This window comes from Oryzias latipes, chromosome 2, assembly GCF_053564925.1.
Source record: "Oryzias latipes strain Hd-rR chromosome 2, Olatipes_Hd-rR_3.1".
Taxonomy (NCBI): Eukaryota; Metazoa; Chordata; class Actinopteri; order Beloniformes; family Adrianichthyidae; genus Oryzias; species Oryzias latipes.
Genome location: NC_136238.1, coordinates 6883839 through 6907107, shown reverse-complemented (window position 1 = coordinate 6907107; position 23269 = coordinate 6883839). Strand labels below are relative to the sequence as shown.

At 43.7% G+C, this 23269-nt stretch overlaps 1 protein-coding gene across 3 annotated transcripts in view; it reads right to left on the bottom strand.

Moving 5' to 3' along the window:
- Positions 1-23269, bottom strand: part of pard3ba (par-3 family cell polarity regulator beta a) — a 167972-nt gene that overhangs the window by 28401 nt on the left and 116302 nt on the right. For all 3 annotated transcript variants that reach the window (XM_023966108.2, XM_023966113.2, XM_078931566.1), the window contains one exon: positions 8374-8458. In XM_023966108.2, coding sequence (XP_023821876.1) covers positions 8374-8458 — 85 coding nt within the window. The remainder of the gene's footprint in view (positions 1-8373; positions 8459-23269) is intronic.

Below are 23269 nucleotides of genomic sequence, written 5' to 3'. Positions count from 1 at the left end.
TTAAAAAAAATTCATTTGTTTCTGCAGATATGGATTCTCTCAGGTTTGTTTTAATGCACGTCCTCAACTCCAGCTTTTTCAGAGAGGATGAAAAATGAGACGGAAAGACCTGATTATTGAATATCAAGACAATAGGATCAAACCCACTTTGTTCGTTCACATCACTCTCTCTACAAACCTTTTCAGGGGTTTGTAACTTTTAAAAAGGCAAAGAAAATGTACATTTAGGTTTAAATTTAAAAGAATATTGTGGTCAAACCAGAAAGATTAAGGTTTAAAACATTATCTTTGGTTATTGTCTTATAATGAAAAAAAAAAATCAATGTTTAATTGAACAAAAATATACTTTTTTAGGCAATTTTCTTTATTAGATTTAGCGCTTTTATACTTTAAAACTCAGTTGCTATATTTTTCTAATTTTCAGACACAGTTGAGCTCTTCTTCTAAGCAATAAAGCAACTCAGAGATCTTTCAACTATTTGATGTAAAAACCTGTAACTTTTAAAACCAATGATGCTGCAGCCAGTGACTCAGCCCCTTCCACACGCTTCCTGGAGTTCTCTATGAAATTAAAGGTTTCGGCATTCAGGGGGGGAGGGGGGGAGGAGGCGGGAACATTTTGGGCTAACATAAACAGATCTTCTTTTTGTTATGGATTTCCTGTCTGCACCGTTCTTATGATTCATAGCTGGGGTCGGATCTGCGGCACAAAGACAAAAACAGACGTTCACGAGGAGCAGCTGCTTATGGGATGTGGGGTCACCAATCACCATCCTCACCTGTCATTTTGGGATGAGTGCTAGAGATCAAATAAATATTTGCTCCCTCATTTGTGCTATGAATGCATATTTTGTTTGATTCAGATGGTTTTATTCATCTTTAGTGTTCTAATCTCTGTCTTTTGCGGACTTCCTGTTTAATTCCAGCGTAGGCCGTGACCTTAAATGGTGCAGATCTCATGCAAATCGTGTTAATCTACTGTTTTTGTGGTTTGTTCGTCTTCGATGCCAATAAAGTTAGATTTTTTGAGAAATACTTTCAACCTAAAGAACCAAAAAACACCTGAAAAATAGATGTTTTAAGCAAAAACCTTGAAAAGATTATGAGCGACTGGAATAGGAAATGACTGCTGCTGATGGAACCGACTGATTTTTAGAGAGAAATACTAAAATGTGGGACAATAATGATGTCAGTAAACTCAAAGACGGGAAGGCGAAACAATCAGTTGTTTTAGGACAAACAAGTCTTCAGTCATGCTGCCCATAAAGACAATCCTTCGTCTGTAGAAATAATCACAAAAGCTTTGGTGCGTTGTGGGGGGGGGGATTCCTGTTTTGACTGACAGCTGAGCCGGAGGGGAGCGACGTTAGCTGAACACCAAACTCCTCAGCCTCTGCGTGGCGAAGGTTCATTTTTTCAAAGGCTCAGGTGCAGGACGACACCTAAAAGGTGTTGTTTGGTAAACCTGGGGGGGGGGCTGTTTCTGGTTGTGGGAGTCTTTCGTCAGTCAGACGGCTGGTGGCGTGCGGCCAACGCCACTATCCGCCAATGACGGAACGCAGGGATTTACTGCTGTTCCTCCAAATGAAATGTTTCCGTTGGACAGGAGCCAACATGCATACGAAGCATCACCGCAGATCTATAGCCAGGAAATATGAAACCTTCTATCAGAAACACTGGAACAGGAAGCAACAATTGGATGCTGACTAAACTCAAACTTTTACGGCCTAGTGTAGATGATCAATATCCAGCTTTGACATCTTAATTAAATGTGATAATGCACGTTAGCGTATGCATCAGTCAATCCACCATCCGGTTCATCGGGCGCTCCCATAATTCCTCCTAAAGCGACGTTCACACCGCCCTCGCCGCACAGGAATAGCCGTGTTTTGGGCCCCCCATGTTCAAAACTCCCGGGCTCACGCGTGGCTGCGACCGTTTTCTGTCGTACATAAACGCGCTGTAAATGAATGAGCCCTATAAAGTTGAACCAGGACAAACTCTGACCAATCAGGAGGTTGCCTTGGTAAAAGTAGGTGGAGCCTGTTGGCGTCCAACGTTGACAGATTCCGTGTAGTGCGGTGGGGCGTGGCCTATCAGCAAGCCAACTCCTGATTGGTGAGAGTCATAGAAACGATGACCAACACTGATTTGACTTTGTTTCTACGTGTGACATCACACTCAGTCCAGTTCTCATATACAGTCAATAACAATGACTGCGAGAAACGCAGGAGTTCCTAGTCTCAGTTCATAACTGCAGTCTCAGTTTTCCCGCAGGACAGTGAACGCCTCGTGCAGAAGCTGCCCCCCCCCTGCCTTTTTCTCTGTCACGGCGGCGATCTGTCAAAAGTGAGCTTTTCAGATCAGGACAAGTTCACAGTGGGTGTTCATGAAGCCCGTGGGCGAGAGACCCCATCGACGTGTGTGTGTGTGTGGGGGGGGTGCTGCTTTTTGCCCGTGGGGGCAACGCCTCCCCGCACCCTCCTTCAGGGGGTGTGCAAATGTGCGTGCACGCCTGCAGGAGTGTGTCGGCCATCTATCACCGTGACAGGCGGGTGCGTGTTTACTTAATGATGTGGGGGGGCTTTATTTATGAAGTGATGGCCAATGTGTGGGAGGGGGGGGAAGGGGGGGGAGTGAGCCAGCCTGAGGATGTGACATTAAAATATCATCAAGGTGATGGATGTCCGCGAACACAACATTAGGGGAAGTACGGAGCTGCGTGAGTCCTACATGGACTTGAACGACTTGTTCTTTTTTTCTTGGTTGGGGGGCCGGAAACGACTGTGCTTGAACGTGAGCTTGTCTGGGTTCATTAGGATATCTGATCCTGTTCCAGAAGGGGGGGGGGGGGGGGGGGGGGGTTCCAGGTGCTGAGGAGAAGCCTCCTCCTATGAGGACATGGTTACGCCGGTAAATGAACGTTGTTCCCTCTGAAGTCACCGATGGCGAAGCTTCAGCGTCTTCCTTTCATTCACCCTGAGCTGTAGACATTATGGATGTCTGATAAAACCCCCTCCAAGGCGCATAAATGGACCGATCCAGAGTCAAATCGACTTAAGCACAGGGCCACACAATCGTTATTGTTGCTGACGAGTGTTTCAATAAAGTTATGGCAGTTTCCTGACGACATTCTTCCTCACATGCAGCACCAGTCTGGATTCATTGTCGGCAAAAATGGCTAATTTTTGGATTCAATCTTAATAAGCGAATAAATTTGCTTATTAGGACTGGCGTCCGCCGTCAAGTGGCCTTTCCTGTTTCGAATCAAAGCTTGTGAACAAAACCGCGTGACTAAAGATCTCTTCAGTCATTGGCCTGAAAATTACGAGGGGCGGGGCAAAGCAACGAGAGGCAGAAATGATGGAAGTCCTCGTCAGAACAGTTCATTGGTTTTCGCTGACCAGTTTTTACCGTCTACCAACGTCGAGTACAACACTTTTGACTTTGGTGTGGTGGAGACATGCTTCAGGGCGGTTACAGCGAGGTACGCTGACCGGTGTTTATGACGTATAGGTTACCGGGAAAACAGTAAGAAGTGATGTTTTTCACATGTCACAACGAGCCTGCATTCATCCAATCCCATTTCAATGAGTTTCTGTGTCTCATCGTTGTTGTTTTATGACATTTTTCAAAGACAATTCTGTTAAGGAAACTACAAAGTAGCTTTATGGGTGACGCCACGGGCGCCTGCCACGCCACGAGACACAGGAAAAGCATGTAAGAGGCGTTTTCAGCGGTGTTAACTGAAACGTTCTAACAAATAAATAGTTGGACCATTTTTTATGTCACAACAACCGTTGCTTTACATTTGCCCCGGATCCTCTGTTGTTACATTCTGACCGTGTTAAGATCACGTGACCGTCGCAACACAGGTTAGTTTTCCCCTACTATTGATGTGTTGTTGCAGTGGTAATCCTGCTCACTACCACCACATTTTGGTGCAGTTGTTCTGCTCCGAGGACGGATTGTATTCAGACTGAGGAATCTCAGAAGGAACCGGACCTCAGGTTGATTAGAAACGAACCGAGACCACCTCTAAAGGTGGGTCAGAGAGCGGTTGCTGGTCCCAGAGTATCGTCCTCTTGGGGGCATCCAGACTGAAAATTTCTCCCGGATTAGCAGGGGAAACGAACTCTGGCTCACTTTGAGCAAACCAAACGTGTCTAGACTGAATACAGCCTCAATAAACACAGCAACTTTCAAAATAAAACACAACTAAGGTGAGGGGAGAAGATCAGGAAGCGAAAAGCCCAAACATTTGAGCTGTTAAAGACCCGCTCTGATGAAATTTGTGTTTTTAAATGTGCTCTTGTGGCATTTTTCAGAAGATGCAGGACATTTGCAAAGAAAATTAAGCTCTAAATTTCATTTTTGGGGTTTTCTCAGTTGTGAATCAGGAGCAGACGAAAAATATTGTTTTAGCACTGGTAATGGTAGGTTGGGGGGAGTGGGGGGCTGGAAGCTAGTGGGAGACCGGGAACGGGAAATTCTGGGATCATTTGCTTTAAATGGAGAAATGGTCAAATTATTTGCCACGTGTCGGCAGACTAGTGGGTTTATCAGGGTTCAAACACTTTGATGTTTACGACTTTCAGGCACAGATTACATCTGTACGTCAAACAACAGTCGGACTGTTGGGTTTCAAAAGCTGTCCTAAGACTTCATCTGATTCCAAATGAGGGTCTACCCCTCCCCAATCACATATCAAAGTCACAATTCAGCCAAAACCAACAATGGTTGCATAAGTTTCCCATTAAAACCGGAAATATAAACTGCCGGAAAACCTAAGATTATCCCCCAGAGAAGACGTGGAACTAGCAAACGATGGGATCTAAAGCATGGTTTGCAAGTTGAAAAGTAAAAGTTCCGCAGAGTTGAGTCGGAGCGGTCAGGAGGGGGTGTTGGAGCCCAAACAGAAACCGTCTGTTGATGCCACACGAGTTCAGAGATGAGAGTAAAATCCATCAACATCGTTATTTTCCTAAAACATCACAAAGCCTTAAATCCCAAATCTTCCGTCGGAAAGATTGAAAAGTCTGGTAGCTGATCTCAAAGAACAAAGGCGTCTCTGAGAGGAAACTTTTGAAGTTTAATTGGCCATCAACACATTACAGGGAGCCTCTCATTAGCATACAGAGAAACAGACGAAGGGAACGGGACAGTGTGATTGGCATAATTACAGCCGTGACCTATCCGCCGACAGGGAACATGCCGAGGAAGGGTCTCATCCCAGACAGACCTGTTAGAGTCAGAGGGGGGAGAGGAGGTCACATTTCACTGTGGATCAGGATTCCCAGCTCAAACGATAAACCCAGACGTGGATAAACATCGTCTTTCACCCCTTCTGTGTGGGATCCATATCGCCGGGGCTCGGAGGAGCAGACGCACACTCATCCTCACCTTCAAACGGCGCTCACAGAGGGAAGAATGGCGCTCCTGGCCTTGTGCAGAGAGCTCGGGAAAACCTTTTTAACTGTTCAAGGCTACAGATAGAGGCGAGCATGAAAAGAGCGGCGCGGCGCGCGGGAGGTGACGGCTAAAAGGCTGATCAAACAAGGCCGCCGTGCCGGAGAGAGCGCCCGCGCTCAAGTGGTCTGCTCTTACGCTCCTCTCACAGCAGACAAAATGGGGAGGCTGCGCGGTAACGTGTGGTTGCATCAAACGGAGGCGGCGCCGATAACTCCGCTCTGTTAGCAGCAGAAGATGAACAAGCCTCTGCGGGGACGACGGCTTTCTCGCCTCCTGAATATGGAGATCTGAAGATGGGATTTGGTCGTTCAAAGGTGCAGTTTAAAGTATTTAGGCTCCATCTCAGTTCCAGTTTTCGGTAAGGGGATCTTGACGTCTCCTGAACGGCTGAAATGACGCCTGGAGTACATCTTAACCCCCATTAACACCTAGTGATCCAAACATACATCAAAGCACTTATATAACCTCAATTTAGCATTTATTTCAGGGGTGTCTGATTTCAGGCCAGTGTCAGTGTCCTACATGTTTTTCAACCGTCCTGCCATTGAAGCTCCATATTGGCTAAACGCACCTGACCCAGGTACTCAGCAGCGGGATTTCTAAAAAATAACAGCAGGAGCAGACCCTCGGAGCCCGGAGTTTGACACCCCTGATCAATTTGAAAGCAAAATGTTTTTTTTGTTTTATCATTGCTGGAAGTAAATTCAAGGGCCTTTGTCACAACCGTCCTCACGGGTGGATACAGGGACCTGGGTGATGCCCAGGATATATGAAGGTCGTAGACCGCTCAGTGAGCCCGGAGAGCACTTTTTTTCTACGGAGACAACATGGAAGAGTGCAGTAGGTGAGACTAAGGCACGTGGAACGCAATTTTTCATTTTCTCCACTCCACCGAAACCTGCGCAAGGGGCCCATTAGTGCTGTTCATGTGATAAGTGTGTGCTTGTTGAGTGTAGCGACTTATGGCCGTCCTACCGGCACATCTGTATTAAGAGCACACCCCGTGCATGAAACTTTGGTGTAGTCAGTACGTACGTACTTTCCTAATGACTAGAGTGTGGCGTTGGGGACCGGTACAAAAGCATCACCTGTACGTCATAAAGACTTACCACACGAACAGCAATGGCACGTTCCATTTTCACAATGTACCCTGAAGTGGCCGTCCGAGCCTCAGACACATCTCTGCTCCTCCTACAGACCCAAACTGTTGAAATTGTGTTTTTGTGTAGAAAAACACGCTGTGCAAATAGACAAATAGATCCATATACGTCTTTGTTTTCCTCAGCTCAGATATTGCTCGCCATTTTTGTTGTAGGGTTACGTTAGGGGTTCGAGGGGCTGTAAGCTAGTGGCAGAGAGTGTAAACAAAGGGATGATGGGAAGTGGAGTCCGGCTTGCTCTGTGCCATTGGTCCCGCCCACCAGTCAGAAGAGAATTTCTACAGACCTCCAGGCGCTCTGCAGAAACTACGTCCTAAAAATCGAGAGGGATTTTTCTATTTGGGTAAGAACTTTATAATCTTAATTAAAAGACCACTGGGAACACTTTAGAAATAGATCAAAAGATGTGTGGATATTTGAACTAGATCGGGGGAATTCTGGGTATTAAAATATTCAGAATATTAGATGTTTTTTTTTCTTAAAAACTACTCAAAACGTAATAAATTAGTTCAGTTTTTTAAAAGTTTGATTGTTTTCAATTAGTAAAAACTTGAAAAAACACGAACAATAAAAAAAAAGTGTTTTATGTTAAATGTTGAAACATACTAGACTAAAATGGATTTTTAATGGAAAGATACAACTGAATGTAACTTTAAAGATCATGTTAATAGATAAAATGTCAACATTTCAGCCTTTTTTTTTCTCTGTGAAATATGTTGTGAGTGTTTCAGTAAAACCTTAAAACACAACATTTCCTCCCATCTTTGTTTTCTGAGGACCAAACGTGTCTCTGTGTCTTCATTCCGGTCACTCGTGCGACGGAGTGTTTCATTATCGGGGGGTGGAGGTGGTGCTGCTGCTTACTGCGGACCAAACCACCATATCGGAGATTCTGTGCTGATTGAGACAGAAGGGCCTGCAGGCTCGGAAACCCAGCGTGTGTGTGACGCACACGCATGTAATCAAGACTGCTGCTCAATAAACACGAGGGGGGTTGGAGGAGGAGGAGGGGGCACAGCGGGAGTCCGGTTTTGTCAGCGGATTGGACGCTCGATAAATCCATCGGGGGCTTGTCCGGGGATCTCCAAATCTCAGATGGATCAAATAAAGCAACAAAAATCAGAGGAAATGTTTGCAAAGCGAGCAGGACAGCAGAGGTTTGGACCAAAGAGCCATTTTTCCTGCATCTTTGGGTTCTCTACTTTGAAAAAAAGTCCTCCTTTAAATGAGTGATAAATGGCTATTGATTTCCTGCATGAATATGCTGAGTTGGCAGGACTACAAAAGGTAAATGAAATGATTCCTGGAGCTGGATCGATGGCGGTTCAGGGACATTTAGCAGTGCCGCTTGTTTAAGGAAAGTATCTGCCTCCGTCAGGGCTTTCATGCTACTGTTGCACAAATGACAGGGGGGGAAAGAGGGGCAGAGCACAAATGAGAAAGTGGGAGAAAGAGAAAGAAAAAACAAAGCTGCGGTGTGAAGCTGAAAGTAAGGGTGGATGGAAATGTCAGTGGTCCGTTAGATCTTCCCAGAGACCTAATGAGAAGGAGAGCGGGTGGAGCACACCTCAAAATGTTAACAAGGGGGATGAAAATGACCTGGGAAACATGGGAGGCTCCTGGGAGCTGGATCAGAAATAGACCTTTCAGTTTTACTTATTGATTGATGTTGTTTCTCTTGCTGACATTGACGAGCAGTCTTTCATCTTCTGTTTGAGCACCATCGATTATGCTAACTCACCCGGTGCGGGTCGTGGTCCAGGACTCGGCGCCTTGCAGCCTCCAGCTCCTCGTAACCGGGGGCGGCTCTGGCCTGCGGGTGCTCTCTGTGGGGAACGAGAAAAACATCTACATTCGTTTGTGTTTTTCAGATAAAGCAAACCTTTCTGGAGACTGAGATCCGTTTGGAATCTAGATGGAAAGTGTGCAGGTTTGCTTTCACAGTGCACTTTTGAGAGCAGACCATATTTGGATAGGCACGGGTACCAAATCTCAGTACCCTTTAAAAAAAAAAAAAAATTCCGGCGCTGCGTTTCAGACATGTGAGTCAATTATATTCCACTCAGTTTTGTTGAAGAATTCTGGCCAACCATTTCACCATTCCAGATATTGTGGGCGGTCTCATATGACAATGGGTGTGGCCTTGAGGGTGGGTGGAACTTCAGTCAAAATGCCAAAGGCAACGCGAGTGAAAGTTTGTCTGTACTTCACAACAAACGCTCTTAATTTAGGGACCTGAAGGATAAGAATGATGCATGCGATGCTAAGAAAAGAAAGAGCCGTTGTCATGGCGTTGAGTGGTGAAATACGTGTTTATTTCAGACTGACAGATGGAATGAAATGAAGCATCTTAGGTGCATTCAACTGCTCTCCTTCATTATGCTTATATGTTTTTGGAAAACGTTGGTGTATATTTTTCATTTTTGAAGCACCGTTTAGGCACCAAAACCACCAAAATTACCCGTTCAACACAGAATAAAATCCAAACAGTACCCATCCCTATTTATGGATAAGTACTGCTCACCAACTCCACATCTTCCGATTTGTAACTTGGACTTCCTGTCTTTCTCCTCATCAAGCTCCTCAACTTTCTTTCTTTGGCAGATCAAATGTTTTATCTACAAAAATTCACCAAGACCTCGTTTTCTGGACCCACGGTGAAGTTCAGGTGAACGTTCATACCTGCCTACCAGTGTGGGGGTTTAAGTTTGGTCTAAACCCGAGTTCTAAGATAATCCACTTCATTTGAAAGTTTTTCAGAAATAAAACCTGAACCTGGGAGTGGCCAACATCAAAAATATACAAAAAAAATACAAAAAAACATTGTAAATATAGGTAAACATACTCAAGTGTGGAGGTGCAAAAAACGTTCTATAGTTAAAAAGCCCTATTTTGTAATCAATTGATGATTTAAGGATTACAACGGTTTCTTTGTTAAGCTTTATGTCCTCCTTGGAACGCGTTTTGGGAAATACCGCCACCAACTGGCTGACTGTTGAACCTGCACTCATTCCCCAGTCAGTCCGGTCTGTGTTAAATTGGAGCAAAGATCCACCAACGTCAAAAGAAAAAAAGTTTAAGTTAGCATAAAGTCTTTTAAAAAAAAAACCCTGGTTCCCTGTAACTTTCTACATCACGATGAACAGGAAGTTGTTCCTCTGAAGCTACAATCACAACATCCTCTGCAATGGACGTTCACGAGACAACTTCCAAACAAACGTCCATGGAACCGTGTGTTTTCGAGCTTCCGTGTTCAGAAGTATTTCGATCAAGTTTCTACCATGATTTTCAGGCTCTACCTTCAAAATTGAATGCAGGTTTTAAGTGAAACCCGGTTGATCTTTGACCAATCGGGGCCTCAGATTTGGTAGTGACGTATGGATGGCGTCCGTTTTCATTCAAGGAAGTGCCAGTTGTTTGGAAATGGATCACGAAGGAGAAATTAATACTTGTAGTTTTTGCCCGACTGGAATTAAAAGACTTCAAGTCCTTCGTATATTGGAACCAAGCTGGAAATCAAAAAGCATGGAGCAAGCTAGCAAACAGCAGAAAAAGAAGAAGCCCCTCCCCGCTTGTCCAGTGTGAACACCATGGGCTGGACATGCGTGTAGCACGTTCTTGAACGCTGGTCAAATGAGCCGACATCAGCCACCAAAACTCCACAGATGAGAATTTCTGACCATGTCCCATCAACCTCCGAAGACTTCTACGCTTTTAGATCTTGGTGAAGGCCAGAGGGTTAACTCGAGAGAAAAACAGGAAAAGAGCGATAAAAACAGGGCAGAATAAGGACACATTTGAAAGAGAAACAGCACCATGCTCACTGGACCTTGATGGCAGATAAGCCTAAAGTACATCTCTGTCCACACATAGACAAGAGTGCAGACAAACTGTGTGCTCCTGCGTGGACAAAATCCCTGGAGATGTGCCGCCGGAGTGCAGCACACTGCTGTCTTTTATCTATGTTTACTGGCTGCAATGGAAACAGGTATCTAATATTGACACTGATATAACGCCTGTTTGCCATTTTGCCCTCGGGAGACGCACGCCGCATAACAATATTCCAGAAGAGAAAGATTGAACACAAGGACAAAAGCAAACTTCTGTAGCATCTGACACCCCCCACCCCCCTACTTTACAAATGTGCTACCTCACATCCTAATGACCCGCAGGCAGTCATTGACCAGAAGGGAGAGACGAAGAGCTGAGAGCAGATAGAGAGGTTCATTAGAGAAGAACACGGCCTACACGCTTAAGTATCTCCCATGACCCTGTCTGTAATTAGAAAACCTGCCTGAGCGTGCGTCTGCGCGCACTGTACCATCAATCCTTGTAATTCTGGACGTGGAACACGCGGCGGGTTTGTTTTTCTGACTTACAGCGAACCGTCATCCACTCGTCGACGATGGGATGACCCAACGCCCGGCTGGTGGGTTTCAAACTGCTAAAAACTTTCTGCCATGAGTAAAAAAAAGGGTTTTGAGTCTCAGTACAGATGCGTGGACTGGATTGGCATCATGTCACATGCACCTGTACGGGTGGTGCACTGTTTTTGGGTCGTCTGAGCGGTCGCATCTTCAGAGGAGTGCAGGTGTGTCTTGCGGTTCCCTTGAGACTCTGACGGTCGCTTCAAGTGACGTCCCGAAAATAGAACGTACCATTGTCGTGCGTGTGGTAAGTGTATCATGAAGTATTCGTAAGACTAATGGAAGCTGTACCTACTTTTGTAGTACGGGTGATGCCGTCTTTAGGCCACACTCTGGTCATTGGTAAGGTGCGAGAACTGGCTCCTTACTGACCACGCACAAGTTGTGCCCCGTAGGATGTCGACACACACTACAATCCGGTTGTCTAATTTCCTTTTTCTAATGCTACGTTCACACCAGGCACAAATATTTTGAAGTGAACTAAATTTAAATCAGGCTTTTTCTCTCACAGCTTTATTCTGATTGGTGTCACATAATTACAGCCAGACACAAAACCGCGATTATTAATTTCTCCTCCATGATCAATAAAAAGGGACGCCATCCAAACGTTCGCACCAAATCTGAGTCTCTGATTGGTCAAATGCGGTTTAGTACATAGAGCCTGAAAATGGTCGTAGAACCTTGAGTAGCTATGCTGACCGTCAAAACAAACAGTTTATCAGTTATACACACAATCAAAATAAAAGGGTACAGTTCCTAAAAGTTGCCTTCAAAATAAAACAAACTTATTCAGACTAAGGTTATTCTTGGCATTAACATTTCCAAAATCTGTACCAAAATCTTGAATGTTTTTTCGTACATTGTCATTTAAACTGTAAATAGGTCACAACGACGTGTGAGAGTATTGAGCGTGGAAGCCCAAAGTGGTCGCTTGAATATGTGTTGCCCCATACAGGGACTCAAGATCTGATCACTTTGATGTTTGCACCTCTACGTTTTCCTCTCAAACCCCAAAAATACAAGAATCTAGAGAAAATGTAATTCTAGAAAAGTGTACACTGTTATATGTTATGTAATTATAATGTTTAGATAAGATCCCAACAGGCTTTCTAGTCCCTCCCCCCACTACACCTCCAAACATGAGGCTTAAGGATGGGATCGGGATTGATTTTACTGCTTTAGCCCCCACCAACATTTAAATAAAAGCACAGATCCTTAGAGGATAAAAAAAAATCCCATTAGCCAATCCCTGGGCTGCTAATTAGGCCTTCTTTCCTGATTGAGTCAAAGTGTCGCTTTCCGAATGAGACAACTCTGTAATTATCTCATTATGCTGCAGCCTCCATCACCGACGACGGCAAATATGATGATATTAACGGCTGCAGATTCTGGATGAAACAGAGTAGGCCGACGGCCCTTTTTTTCCCCCATGATGCACGTGCGCTCGCTGACGGACAGGTAAAGCTGTCGTCAGCTGCTAATAGGAGCTGCTGCTGTCTGCAGGCCCGAGGACGGCTGTGTAAACACCAGCTTCAGCGCTCCTCAACCGTTTTAGCTGACGAGTGTCATGCAGGACGGGGAATCAGATCACAGCTGAGGAGACGCGGCGCTCTCAACACATTCAGCTCTGGAAAAAATGCGTCCGAATGAAAGACATCGTGGATTTTCTTATACTTTATAGCAGTGTGGAAAACAACGGCTGGACGTCCTTTTTTTCCAAATAGTCAAGGGTCAAAGTAAAGTAGAAAACTTTAAATAAAATTACTGATGAACTGAACTGATTTGTGGCTTTTTTCCGTTTGCTTTGACGGTTTTTGATGCATCAAAGAACAGAACAGGAAACCTTTCTGCATGGAGCTTTCAGGCGTCTTTCCAGCCTTTGCCGAGGCGCTGGCATCACAGCGATTCCCGCAGATAAACTCATTTCCTGAACGAGGCACTTCCATTGTTTTAGCCGCCTCGCTCGGATAATATTTTCCAGACTTTTTGGGACAAAAATGGGGATTTTTTTTCTTTTGCATGTTTACAGTGGGAAGAAAAGCAGCAGCAAAGAAAAAAAACAGCCACATAAGAGACCTTAAACCATTTGTCAGATAAAATTCAGACTCTTTGCTCTTTATTCCCAACACGTAGTGCGATTAAACGTGGCCTTTAAGGTCTTTCCTTCTAGGGGTCTGCAAACGTCAACACTTAAAGAGCCGTTTAGGTCGGTTTCTCACTTCAATCCTTTTGGAGCCACAAAGTCTTTTAGAAAAATAAAACACCGATATTTATTTATTTTATTGTTACTAATAGGATAAATATCAATAAAATGCTCTTTTCAGCATAAATAAAACATGAGTAAAAACAGAAAAAGTTTGTTCTGGGCTAGTTTATACATTTTGAAAGAGGTTAACATGACTTCCTTTCAAAATAAAAGACACCCAGTGTCACATAGGATCATCGAAATGCAGCACCTGTAGCAGTAGTGTAATGCCAGCAGTGGAACTAAAAAATAAAATAAAAACGCAGTTTATTTTACTATTTGTCGTGCATTACAACCAGAAATCTCATTGAAACGACCGTTTCCAATGAAAAGTCTGTGTAAACGTGCATATATGCACATTTCAAGCTTCCGTGTTCAATTCTCCAAAGTTTACGCAAATTTCAATGTCTGTTTTTTGGTTCTACATTAAAAAAACGTGGCCATTGAAGGCGTTTCAAAAGTTAAACCAATAGAACATTGACCAATCAGGGGCTCTGATTTGGTAGTAATGTATAGATGGCGTCCTTTTAAAAACACGGAAGTACCAACCATTTGAAAACCGACCATAGAAAGGACATTAATAATAATTGTAGTTCGTGCCCCTTCATATGTTGAAATAGATGGTCCTAATAGAGCCAAAGGTTGCAGAAGCCTGTTCTGGAAGACCCTCATCTTAAGGCTGTGTCATACAGCCCATACGTACATTTTCTACGGATAAAAATTGGTGAATACATGTATAAAAAAAGAAAGAAAAGTTTGGTCTTTACGTGAAACTTTTACAGATGTATCAAGAATAAACGTTAAAACCACGGAAGAAGTACGAATAAGCTGAACACGGAAATAAATGTGGAATATTAACCGTGCGTGATTACTGAGCTGTTTATATTGTATATATGTATCAAATACGTTGTTTGAACGTGATACGTGAGCCATATACGCGATGTAAAAGTTATACATCGGTGGTACATGCGTGAAAAGTTCATTAGACATACGTGGACCTGCGTGGAAAGCCACACTTGTGTATGCGTCTCACAAAAATCATGCCCAATTGCGTACGATTTAAGTAATGATTGTGTATAAACGATGTAAAATACATGTAAACTGTGTTATTCTCAACTGACCAAAAATTCTGAACAGCTCAAAACTGAATTCACGTAGAGACCCTCAACAAATATCTGTGCATTGACGAAGAAACAATTATATCAGGCATTTATCGTGAAATGTCATACGTGGAAGATGCACTAAATGTTGTGTGACACGGTCTTTAGGGTGGTTGGATGACATCTGAAACAGCTGTGCTTCATCCAGGTCCATCTGTAGACTGATTGTTTGGTTTTCCTCCATGACCTTTTGAGCTACCAGCACTGCTTTTTCTTTTTTGTTTCTTTTCATGCAGCTGCTCCTCCTGCAGAATTGACGACAGCAGTATTTTTCTGTAATTTTCTTAAAGTAAGTACTAATCAGTCCTTCCATAAACAGAAAGAGGTGTGTTTGTGTTGGAATTCACACATGTGCAAAATGCTGATTTCCCCAAAATTGTCAGCGGTTTTCTTTGTGTTTTCCCAGATGTTCAAAAAGAAAAGCAGCCTTTAATTATAATAGAGTATCGTCCAAAATCTAAGGTAGGGATCTAAACCGTGGCTTTCTTGGACTTATAAAAAAAAAGGGAAAGAAAGAGGAGGAGAGAAAAGCCAACAGTGGAAGAAAAAAATGAAGAAAGCACAAGAGCGAGCAGGAGGACTGGAGTGACAACACAACCTTTGCTCATGTGAAAGCGAGGAAAGGAAAATGTGAGAAAAGCAGCTATCCCATGGTGTCAAAAAGTGCGAGGGCTGACTAATTGGGCAGAGTGCACTGCTGCTGCTGCTTTGGTGACTCGTTCCCGCTGTGGGCAGCTGATTTAAGAAAAGCACACGGAGAAGGGAAAACGCTCTGATTGTAGGTTTTTCTTTGCTTGTATCCTGGAAGTGGAATCAAAGCGTGTGGTCCGTCTTTTGGCTTCCTGCTGCTACATCAGAAATAAGCCCAGACAAGATCCCCGAACTGACAGAAACACAAATGATCGCACTTTTTCCACTTTTTAATGAAACAACACGTTTGTCAGTCGGGACGTCCTGATCCGATTTTTTGCGGGGCATTTGATTTTTAGAATCCTGCCGATACCGAGTCCCGATCCGGTTGTGTTTCACATTTAAAAAATGAAAAATGCGAATACGTAGATCCAGGTTTTGGTTCATTGGTTACATGAAAATGGGGCGGAGCACGGAGCTTGTGCCCCGCCCAGAGTATTTCCTGCATCATAGATACGATATTTTTCGAACTGCTTTATCTTTGTTCCTGATTCACATCGGCTGTGCCTGCAGCTTACCGCTCCCCCATGAGGATGGGTCAATTGCGGAGAACAAATTTCGCTAATGGTAATTTAACTTTAATTTAGCACATTGTTGTCTCTCATGATACATGCGCAATATACATGATTCATAAGTGTTTCTTGCGTTTGTTGATGTGCGCAGATGTCCGTTAAGGGTTTCACCTGACGGGTGTTGATGCAAATTTGGCTGGCTCTACGTACAAAAAGCTGTTGAAGACCTTTGGTAGGTTGATAATTATGCAGTTTACACGTATTTTACGTAGTTTATGCGCTGTTATTACGTATATGTTACGCAAATGCGCGGTATTTTTGTGAGATGCCTTCCCAAATTAGTGTCTTTCCATGATCGTTCCACGTATGTCTAACTGGACTTATCACCCATGTGCCACAGATGTAGAGCTTTTATATACGTCACATTCAAATTTCCTAATGGACGCATGAATAACTAATGAATTGCATAAAAACCAGCACAATAACCACATATGGTTCATGATTTACGCTGATTTGCGTGCTCTTTGTGTCGTTTATTTGTACTTTTTCTGTGGTTTTTTACAACTGTGTAAATTTCACTTAAAGACCACAACTTTCTTCCCTTCTTTCCACGTATGACCAATTTTCCTCCATGCAATATGCGCAACATGTACGTAATGGATGTGTGACACGGCCTTCAATGAATTGACCACACGGTCATATCAATCTAAATAAGATAAACGGATGTAGTACATAAAACTTCCCCTCTGGTACAGCTGAATTTAGCAATTTTACAAACTTGGGAGGGGGGGGGTTGAGATTGTTAAGGTATCAAAAGCCCTCTAGCAGTGAACTGGTGAAGTGACCTGGCCCTACCACCGCACCACGACCACGTAAACATGCATGTATGTGTGTCTCGGACTTCCACGTTCAAAACTTTTGCGTCTATGTGTCTATATGCAGGTTTTAAAGTCAATTTTCGGGCTTGACGTACAAAGTTAAAAGTTAACTTCAATCGGGGACTCGGGTTTGGTAGTGAGTATGAGTAGTTTCTTTTCAAAACGGTGACATTAATAATTGCGTTTTTTATATATCGAAATAGAGCTGTAAAAGAAAAAAAGCCCGGAGCAAGATTCACCAGATTGACACCGCTGCGACATTTCGCAGCTAGCCTCTCCCTACTGTAAGTTTATGTGCTAGTATCCCTTGTGATATCCTGTGGGGTCCAGATGACCCCACCCCTTACACCGACGTGTTCTTCCTACCATGACAAAGGTGGATAAAGGTGGAGAGGATTTCATGTAATCCATGGACACCAGTGAAGATCACAAATCATTGAAGAAAAAAGGTTCAGAGCACTGTCTAGTGGGTCTAGATGACCCAACTCCCAATGTCAAAGTGCCTATAGCACAAGGGGTAGAGGGTAGTCCATTCAAGAATACCCGTTTGGTGCGTTCTGGAACACGCATCACATGACTGGTGTGTAAGTGGCATTAGAGGAGGGTGTGAGCCAAACCCCGCCCCCTTTTTAGGATTCTTATCCGGATCTATTAAGTTTGCTGAAACTCATCTACGACTCCAACTTGAAGGATAATGTCAAAAATAAAGGACAAAGATGAGTCTTTGATAGTTTTTTCATATGTGTTGGGAACTGAAAAGCAGAGAAATGCAAGACCTCTTTAATTGCTCCGTCGGAGCACTGATAAACTCTAAAACCACAAGTGCAGCCCCATCCACAGCCAACGCTAATGGCGTCTTTTCAAAGAAGCTTTTTTTATTTTATTTTAGCTCTTCCCCAGGCAGATGGTGTCTGACAAGCACATCCACGCTGGAAAACAAGAAGATCTATTTTCCTGGTGGCAAACCAGATTTCAGCAGGTCTCCTAATGGGAGCTCTCGTTCTGTGATGTCTTCCGTTTGGGAGAGAGAGCAGGAGAATCGGAATGAGGAACGTTCAGAAACTGTAAAATGACCCGACAAATTACAGTCAAACTGATCGTGTAGCATCGTTGTCGAGCGCTCAATAATTAGTCGTGCCTGTCTGGAGTGATTTAGAAATTGTCAAATTGTCACATAAACTTAGAAGGAATGCAGCGCCGCTCGTTGACCCGTGGCAGACGTCCCAACTGAACAAAATGTCATTTCCTGAGTCTACACCTCATCTTCGGCTCCCCTTTCTCCACCCGGCGCCGCGTTCCACAACAACTGCTCACATCGCTGCACTCTGGCCTCGGATTTTCACACGACTCTTTCATCTCGTCTCTCGGTTCCCACAAAGCCCGACTCGCGGCTAATAAAATTTGACAAGCATAGCTAACCTTTTTTTCTCCACAGGTCAGCTTGTAACGCAGCTCTAATCAAACGTGACGCACATCAGCGAACCCACCTGCCATCGACGGCCTAATGAAAACGTCCCACGGTAAATTAGGAAGACAGAGCGGGAAGTTTGAGGACGCTGACAGCAAAGGTTGTACATCTCAATAAGAGAAAGAAAAATAAAATTAAAATGTTTTTACTTTGTCTGTACGTGTATAATTACACCCAACGGTGTAAGAAAACCCACGTAAAGCAGCTGTTTCTTAGTCTTTGAGCTGAAACTACAGGGGGAAAAGTCTAAATTTAGAAAGCCACACATGAATTTAGTGCAGTGGTTAAAAAAAACAAAAAAACCACCAGCACACAGCTTTGTTGCTAGGTTACACCCCGCTTCCTAAGAAACCCCACATGTATGTTTCTATTTCTGAACAAGTAAGCGTGTGGTTTGGATGCAGTGGGCAGCTCATGAGCAAGAGCAACTTTATCAAGAACAATGGAGCGTAATGACAAAGTACCGAAAGCATAGAGTCAGTTTGAAACATGGCAGCTTGATTACTGGGTTAACACTGTCCATTCTATAGACCCGCTAAGTCCTGGTCAGGGTCTCGGGGCTGCTGGAGCCTATACGGCTACTTTAGAGGCTAAGGCGGGATACATCATAGGCGGGGCCACGTTTACATCAAACGCTATGTTAAGAATGAGCTTGGAAATGAGCCTGTAACCCTTGTGCTATCCTAGGCACTTTGACATTGGAAGTTGGGTCATCTAGACCCACTAGACAGTGCTCTGAACCCTTTTTCTTCAATGATTTGTGATCTTCACTGGTGTCCATGGATTACATGAAATCTTTCCACCTTTATCCACCTTTGTCATGGTAGGGAGAACACGTCAATGGAACGGGGGGTCATCTAAGATAGCACAAGGGTTAAGCGACAACTTTCAATGCAAAATAGCATAAATGCAAGTTTCGCGTTCACGCTTCGCGGGTTTGTATGTCTGTTCTTGTACGTGTCCATTGATCGCACATTGAAAGTCCAACCAGGAAGGAAATAAGAGTTGATAGTGATGACGTATGGACGGACAAACCAACTTTGTGCCCGGCTGGAATTCTTCGACTCCAAGTCTTTCATTTATCCAAATAAAGTTGTGAAAGAAAAAACCTGGAGCGAGATTCACCAGATTCACACCCCTGCAACGTTTCAGGCCTCTTGTGGGAACACGCGCTAGTATCAGGCAGCGACAGTCCTGGGTGAACACCACATGCTAAAAGCGCGTAGCAAAATCTGCATTCTTGAACGCGCTTCACACGCCTGGTGTGAACGCAAAGGGATACGTTTGAATCGTCTATGAAGTATGTTTTTGGACTGTGGGAGGACGCTGGAGAAAGCCCATACATGGACGAGGAGAACATAGTAAAGAATGAACCCAGCTGAGATCTGAACTTGAAAAGAGTATAACAAAAAGGAACCGGATTTTCAACCAAAGATGAAAAAATTAAAAATACCCTACTTTAGGGCACCGCTAAAAGTCCTAAGTATTATTATTATTTTTTTAAATAATCCGGAGCGCGTTATGTATGAATGAATTCTGGTTTGCTGATGATGTTGTGAAATAAAAGACGCTCTGACAAAACACTCGGTTCTGGTGTTATTGTGAAGCTCTACGTCAAAGTTCCAGGCTGTTTCCTTCACAGCTCCGTTCCGATATATGAAAGACTTGATGTTGCATCACAACTGCAATGATTTATTTCTCCTCCACGATGAACTTTGGAAAAAAAGGACACCATCCCTACGTCGCTATCAACTCTGAGTCTCTGATTGGTTAAACCACAACTGCTTAAAAAAGGTGCGCAGCGATGCGTGATTGTGACAGTTTGAGATCCGGAAGCCTGAAAAGCAAATTCACGCAACTTTTCATCGGAAGCGGCGGAGGGCAGCAAGTACCTAGCTTGACAGTTTTTATGAATATGTTAACGTGACTAACGCTACTAACGTGGTTAACGTGCTACAAAGCGGTTCTAGAGTTACCGTGGAAGCAGTTGGTAAAGTCTGACTTACAGATTTCTGTCTTATAGTTCAGTGCATCTTATTTATGACGTTAACTCAAATCACCCCTTACAATCCGATGCGCCCTATAGTGCGTAAAATACTGTGAGTTCAGTGGATTTGGATAAGATGTGGTGCTCAGAGGAGGATTTTTTGTCTCCTATAATGACATTTCCTGACGGTTCGCTCCACTCTCAGAAGTGCAGTGTGAAAGCAGTTTTCTAGCGTTTCCCGGTCGTTTCAACCCAATTTTCCAGACTTCAGAAGCATTAAAATACAAAAATGACACATTCAAACGATCTATAGTGTATAATTTTCACGTTTAGACAAAGGGGTCGGCACAGACGGCTGTAAGGAGGGACCTTCTTAGAGAGACAACGAAGACTCTTCCTCATGTAAAGACCGCCTAGCGCACTGATGAGTCACACAGGAGGAGACGAAGGATCGCTGACAGAGAAACCCGTGGGGGGGGGGCACTGGTTGGTAATGAAGTACCCTCCACTTGTGGACGATAACTAAAGTGGTCTAACTGATCTGTCAGGCTGCTAGACTGTAGCTAATTATCCCCCCCTCCTCTTCGTCTGCATCCCCTCCCCTGTCGCTTCCACTCTCTAATTCACAACCTCCTTTTTTTTCTTTTTTCTTCCTCCATGTTTTCCTTTTATGTTTTCTCCTGCTCTCCTTTGTCTGGTCTCCTTTTTCCTCGTCTCTGAATTCTCCATTTCTGGATGCGATTGGGTGTCTTGACTTCAGGGTTTGATTCACAATGTCACATTAATAGTTTAACTGGACGTTTTAACGCCGCCTGTATTATTTCACACAGGAAACGATGCGTTTTTCAGTCCAACCCCCTGACGGTTTTTCTCATTTTCACGTCTAGTTCAGGTTTGAGGAAGTCCAGCAGAAATAATACAGACTATAATCGAGAGTCCTGTGTTTCTGTGAGCAGAAACGAAGCTCCCTGGTCCTTGTCATCGTACGTGTACTTTAAACTTTTCCCATCTGTTTATCAGCATAAACGCTGCACTTATGCAACAGGAAAATCCCAGCATTATTCACCTTTAATGTGTCATGTATTAGTGCGATGAAAAAGAAACCACCTCAGATGAATAGCTCATGAAATGTAGCTGATTTCTTATTGTTTTTTCAAAAACTAAACAATGTGCAACAAAAAAAAAAAAATGAGGTGCGTTTTGTAGAAACAGCTGCAGCAGCAACAATGTGAGGTGGGTGAGACATCTGGATCCTGAAGCTACCTGAGGCTTGTCAAGTCTGAGATGTCAGAAGCCCTATTTTCTCCAAAGGGTTAAACATTGGAGGGGGGGGGGCATTAAAAGCATCCTCACCATGATTTTTTTTCAGGGAGTCTGTACCTTCAGTCTTCAGACGTGGAAACACCTGGAACAGGTAAAACCAGCAGTTGATGGGGCTTTTGCCTTCTTCAAATCAGAAGGTGCTGCTTTGTTGCTGGATAGATGAGTTGGCAAGTATCAACACTTGACTTCTGTTTCACTATGACCCCACCCCACAGTGAGGCAAGCAGTGGACCAGGTGCATTATGGGAGTTTTGTATTCAGTTTTTTATTTTGTTGTTGTTGGAGTTTTTGTTTAGTTTTCAGCGTGGAGATATTCAAATGCTGCCACATGAAGGGTTAGGATCTAGTGTTTGTGTGGTGGCTAACTGGTGGCACCTAGCAGCAGCTTAAAGGGCCTATATCATGCCTCAGAGTAAACTGTATCCATAAATATGATAATATATTACCTTTGGCACACTAAAGAAACATTTTGTTATTAAATTAGAGTTATTTTCGCAGCTCACTTTTCTACCCGGAAGCAAGACGACTTGATCTCTCAGGCTCCGCCTTTCTCTCCTTGTGGTTGCTGCCCAATTTATGACGTCACCCAAGAGTCGGCCTCAGCAGCGTGCCCGCGTTCCTCCCACGACGGCAAAAATACTTCCGAAATCTTGCAAACATGGATGTGCTTAGAAAATTAAAGCGTTTATCCGATCGCCGCTAGAGAGAGAAAGTGGGCGTGTCTGTTAGCCTGGGGGCGGAGCTGTTTCAGGCTAATATCGTACACTCATAGCACCCTAGAAGAGCTTGAGGCCTTTTTGGCTTGTAATAAAAAGTGCCCTACTGGCCTCTCCTCAACATTAAAACATTTCTATCAGAGATACAAGAAAAAATCTGGCTACAAAACCTCCGGTTTTCCATTGAACCCATTTTTTTTTTGGTAATATAGGGGTTCTAAGCTGCCGCTTCTATATTTGCAGCTCTGCTTGGACGCAGGGCCATGCAGGGTCACAGAGAGAAACTGCTGAGAACTGAAAAGAAGACGTGACAGCGGAGCAACTTGAATCTGTGCGTTCTGGTCTAACTCGCCGTCCACTGATTCAATGAGCATAGATATGGTTCATATTTCAGAAAAACACTTTATAATTAGTCAAGGCGTCACTTTTTACTTTATCCAGACGTCTACAGATGGCACATCAATTCAACACAGAGCAGATCATGCAGGGACAGGAAACTGGGTACCAAGTTCAAAATAAAACTCCGGGAAATGTCAAAATGAATGAACCGTATTGATAGCGAGTTTATAGCTTTGTTTAACGTAATATTTTCCGATTAGAAAAGCCTTCTTTGAACTTTATATCATTCAGTTTCACTAAAGGTGTAGGAGTTTGAGCCCCAGCCCTTCTAAAATCCTGTGCATGCTCCTGTCGTCCACATCTCTTGGTGACATAACTGGAGGCCAGCCATATAAAATGCAGAGTTCCCTGAGTGTTTTTTTATTTTTTTTAGTTTGGCTTGAGACAAAAACAAGAAGCATTTCTGACCTGCTGCATTTTTTAATTTCCAGAAAACAATCTACCATCCTTTTTTTTTTCTTTTGTACCATTCCATCACTTATGATATGGTAAAAGCTAATGTCAGACGGCTTTTGTGTAAAGAGAAACTCGTGATTTTTGTTTCTTTTCCCTCATATGTTTACCTGATCCAGCAGATAATCCAGGGTCCCCCCCCCCCAAGACAAGCAGCAGCAGCAGAAACTGCGGTTGAAGAACTTAACAGCGAGCTAAGGCAACACTGCAGCCCCTGTGTGTGTCTTTGTGCGACAAAAGTGTGTGTCAGAGATACAAGAGATGCTGAGAGCAGAGTGCTGTCTCAGTGCACCAACCGAGCCTTCAGCAGGGAGTTCAAAGGGAAAGAAAAACATGTCTAACACAACATTTTTCCATATTTTATGCTGGGAAAAGCTCC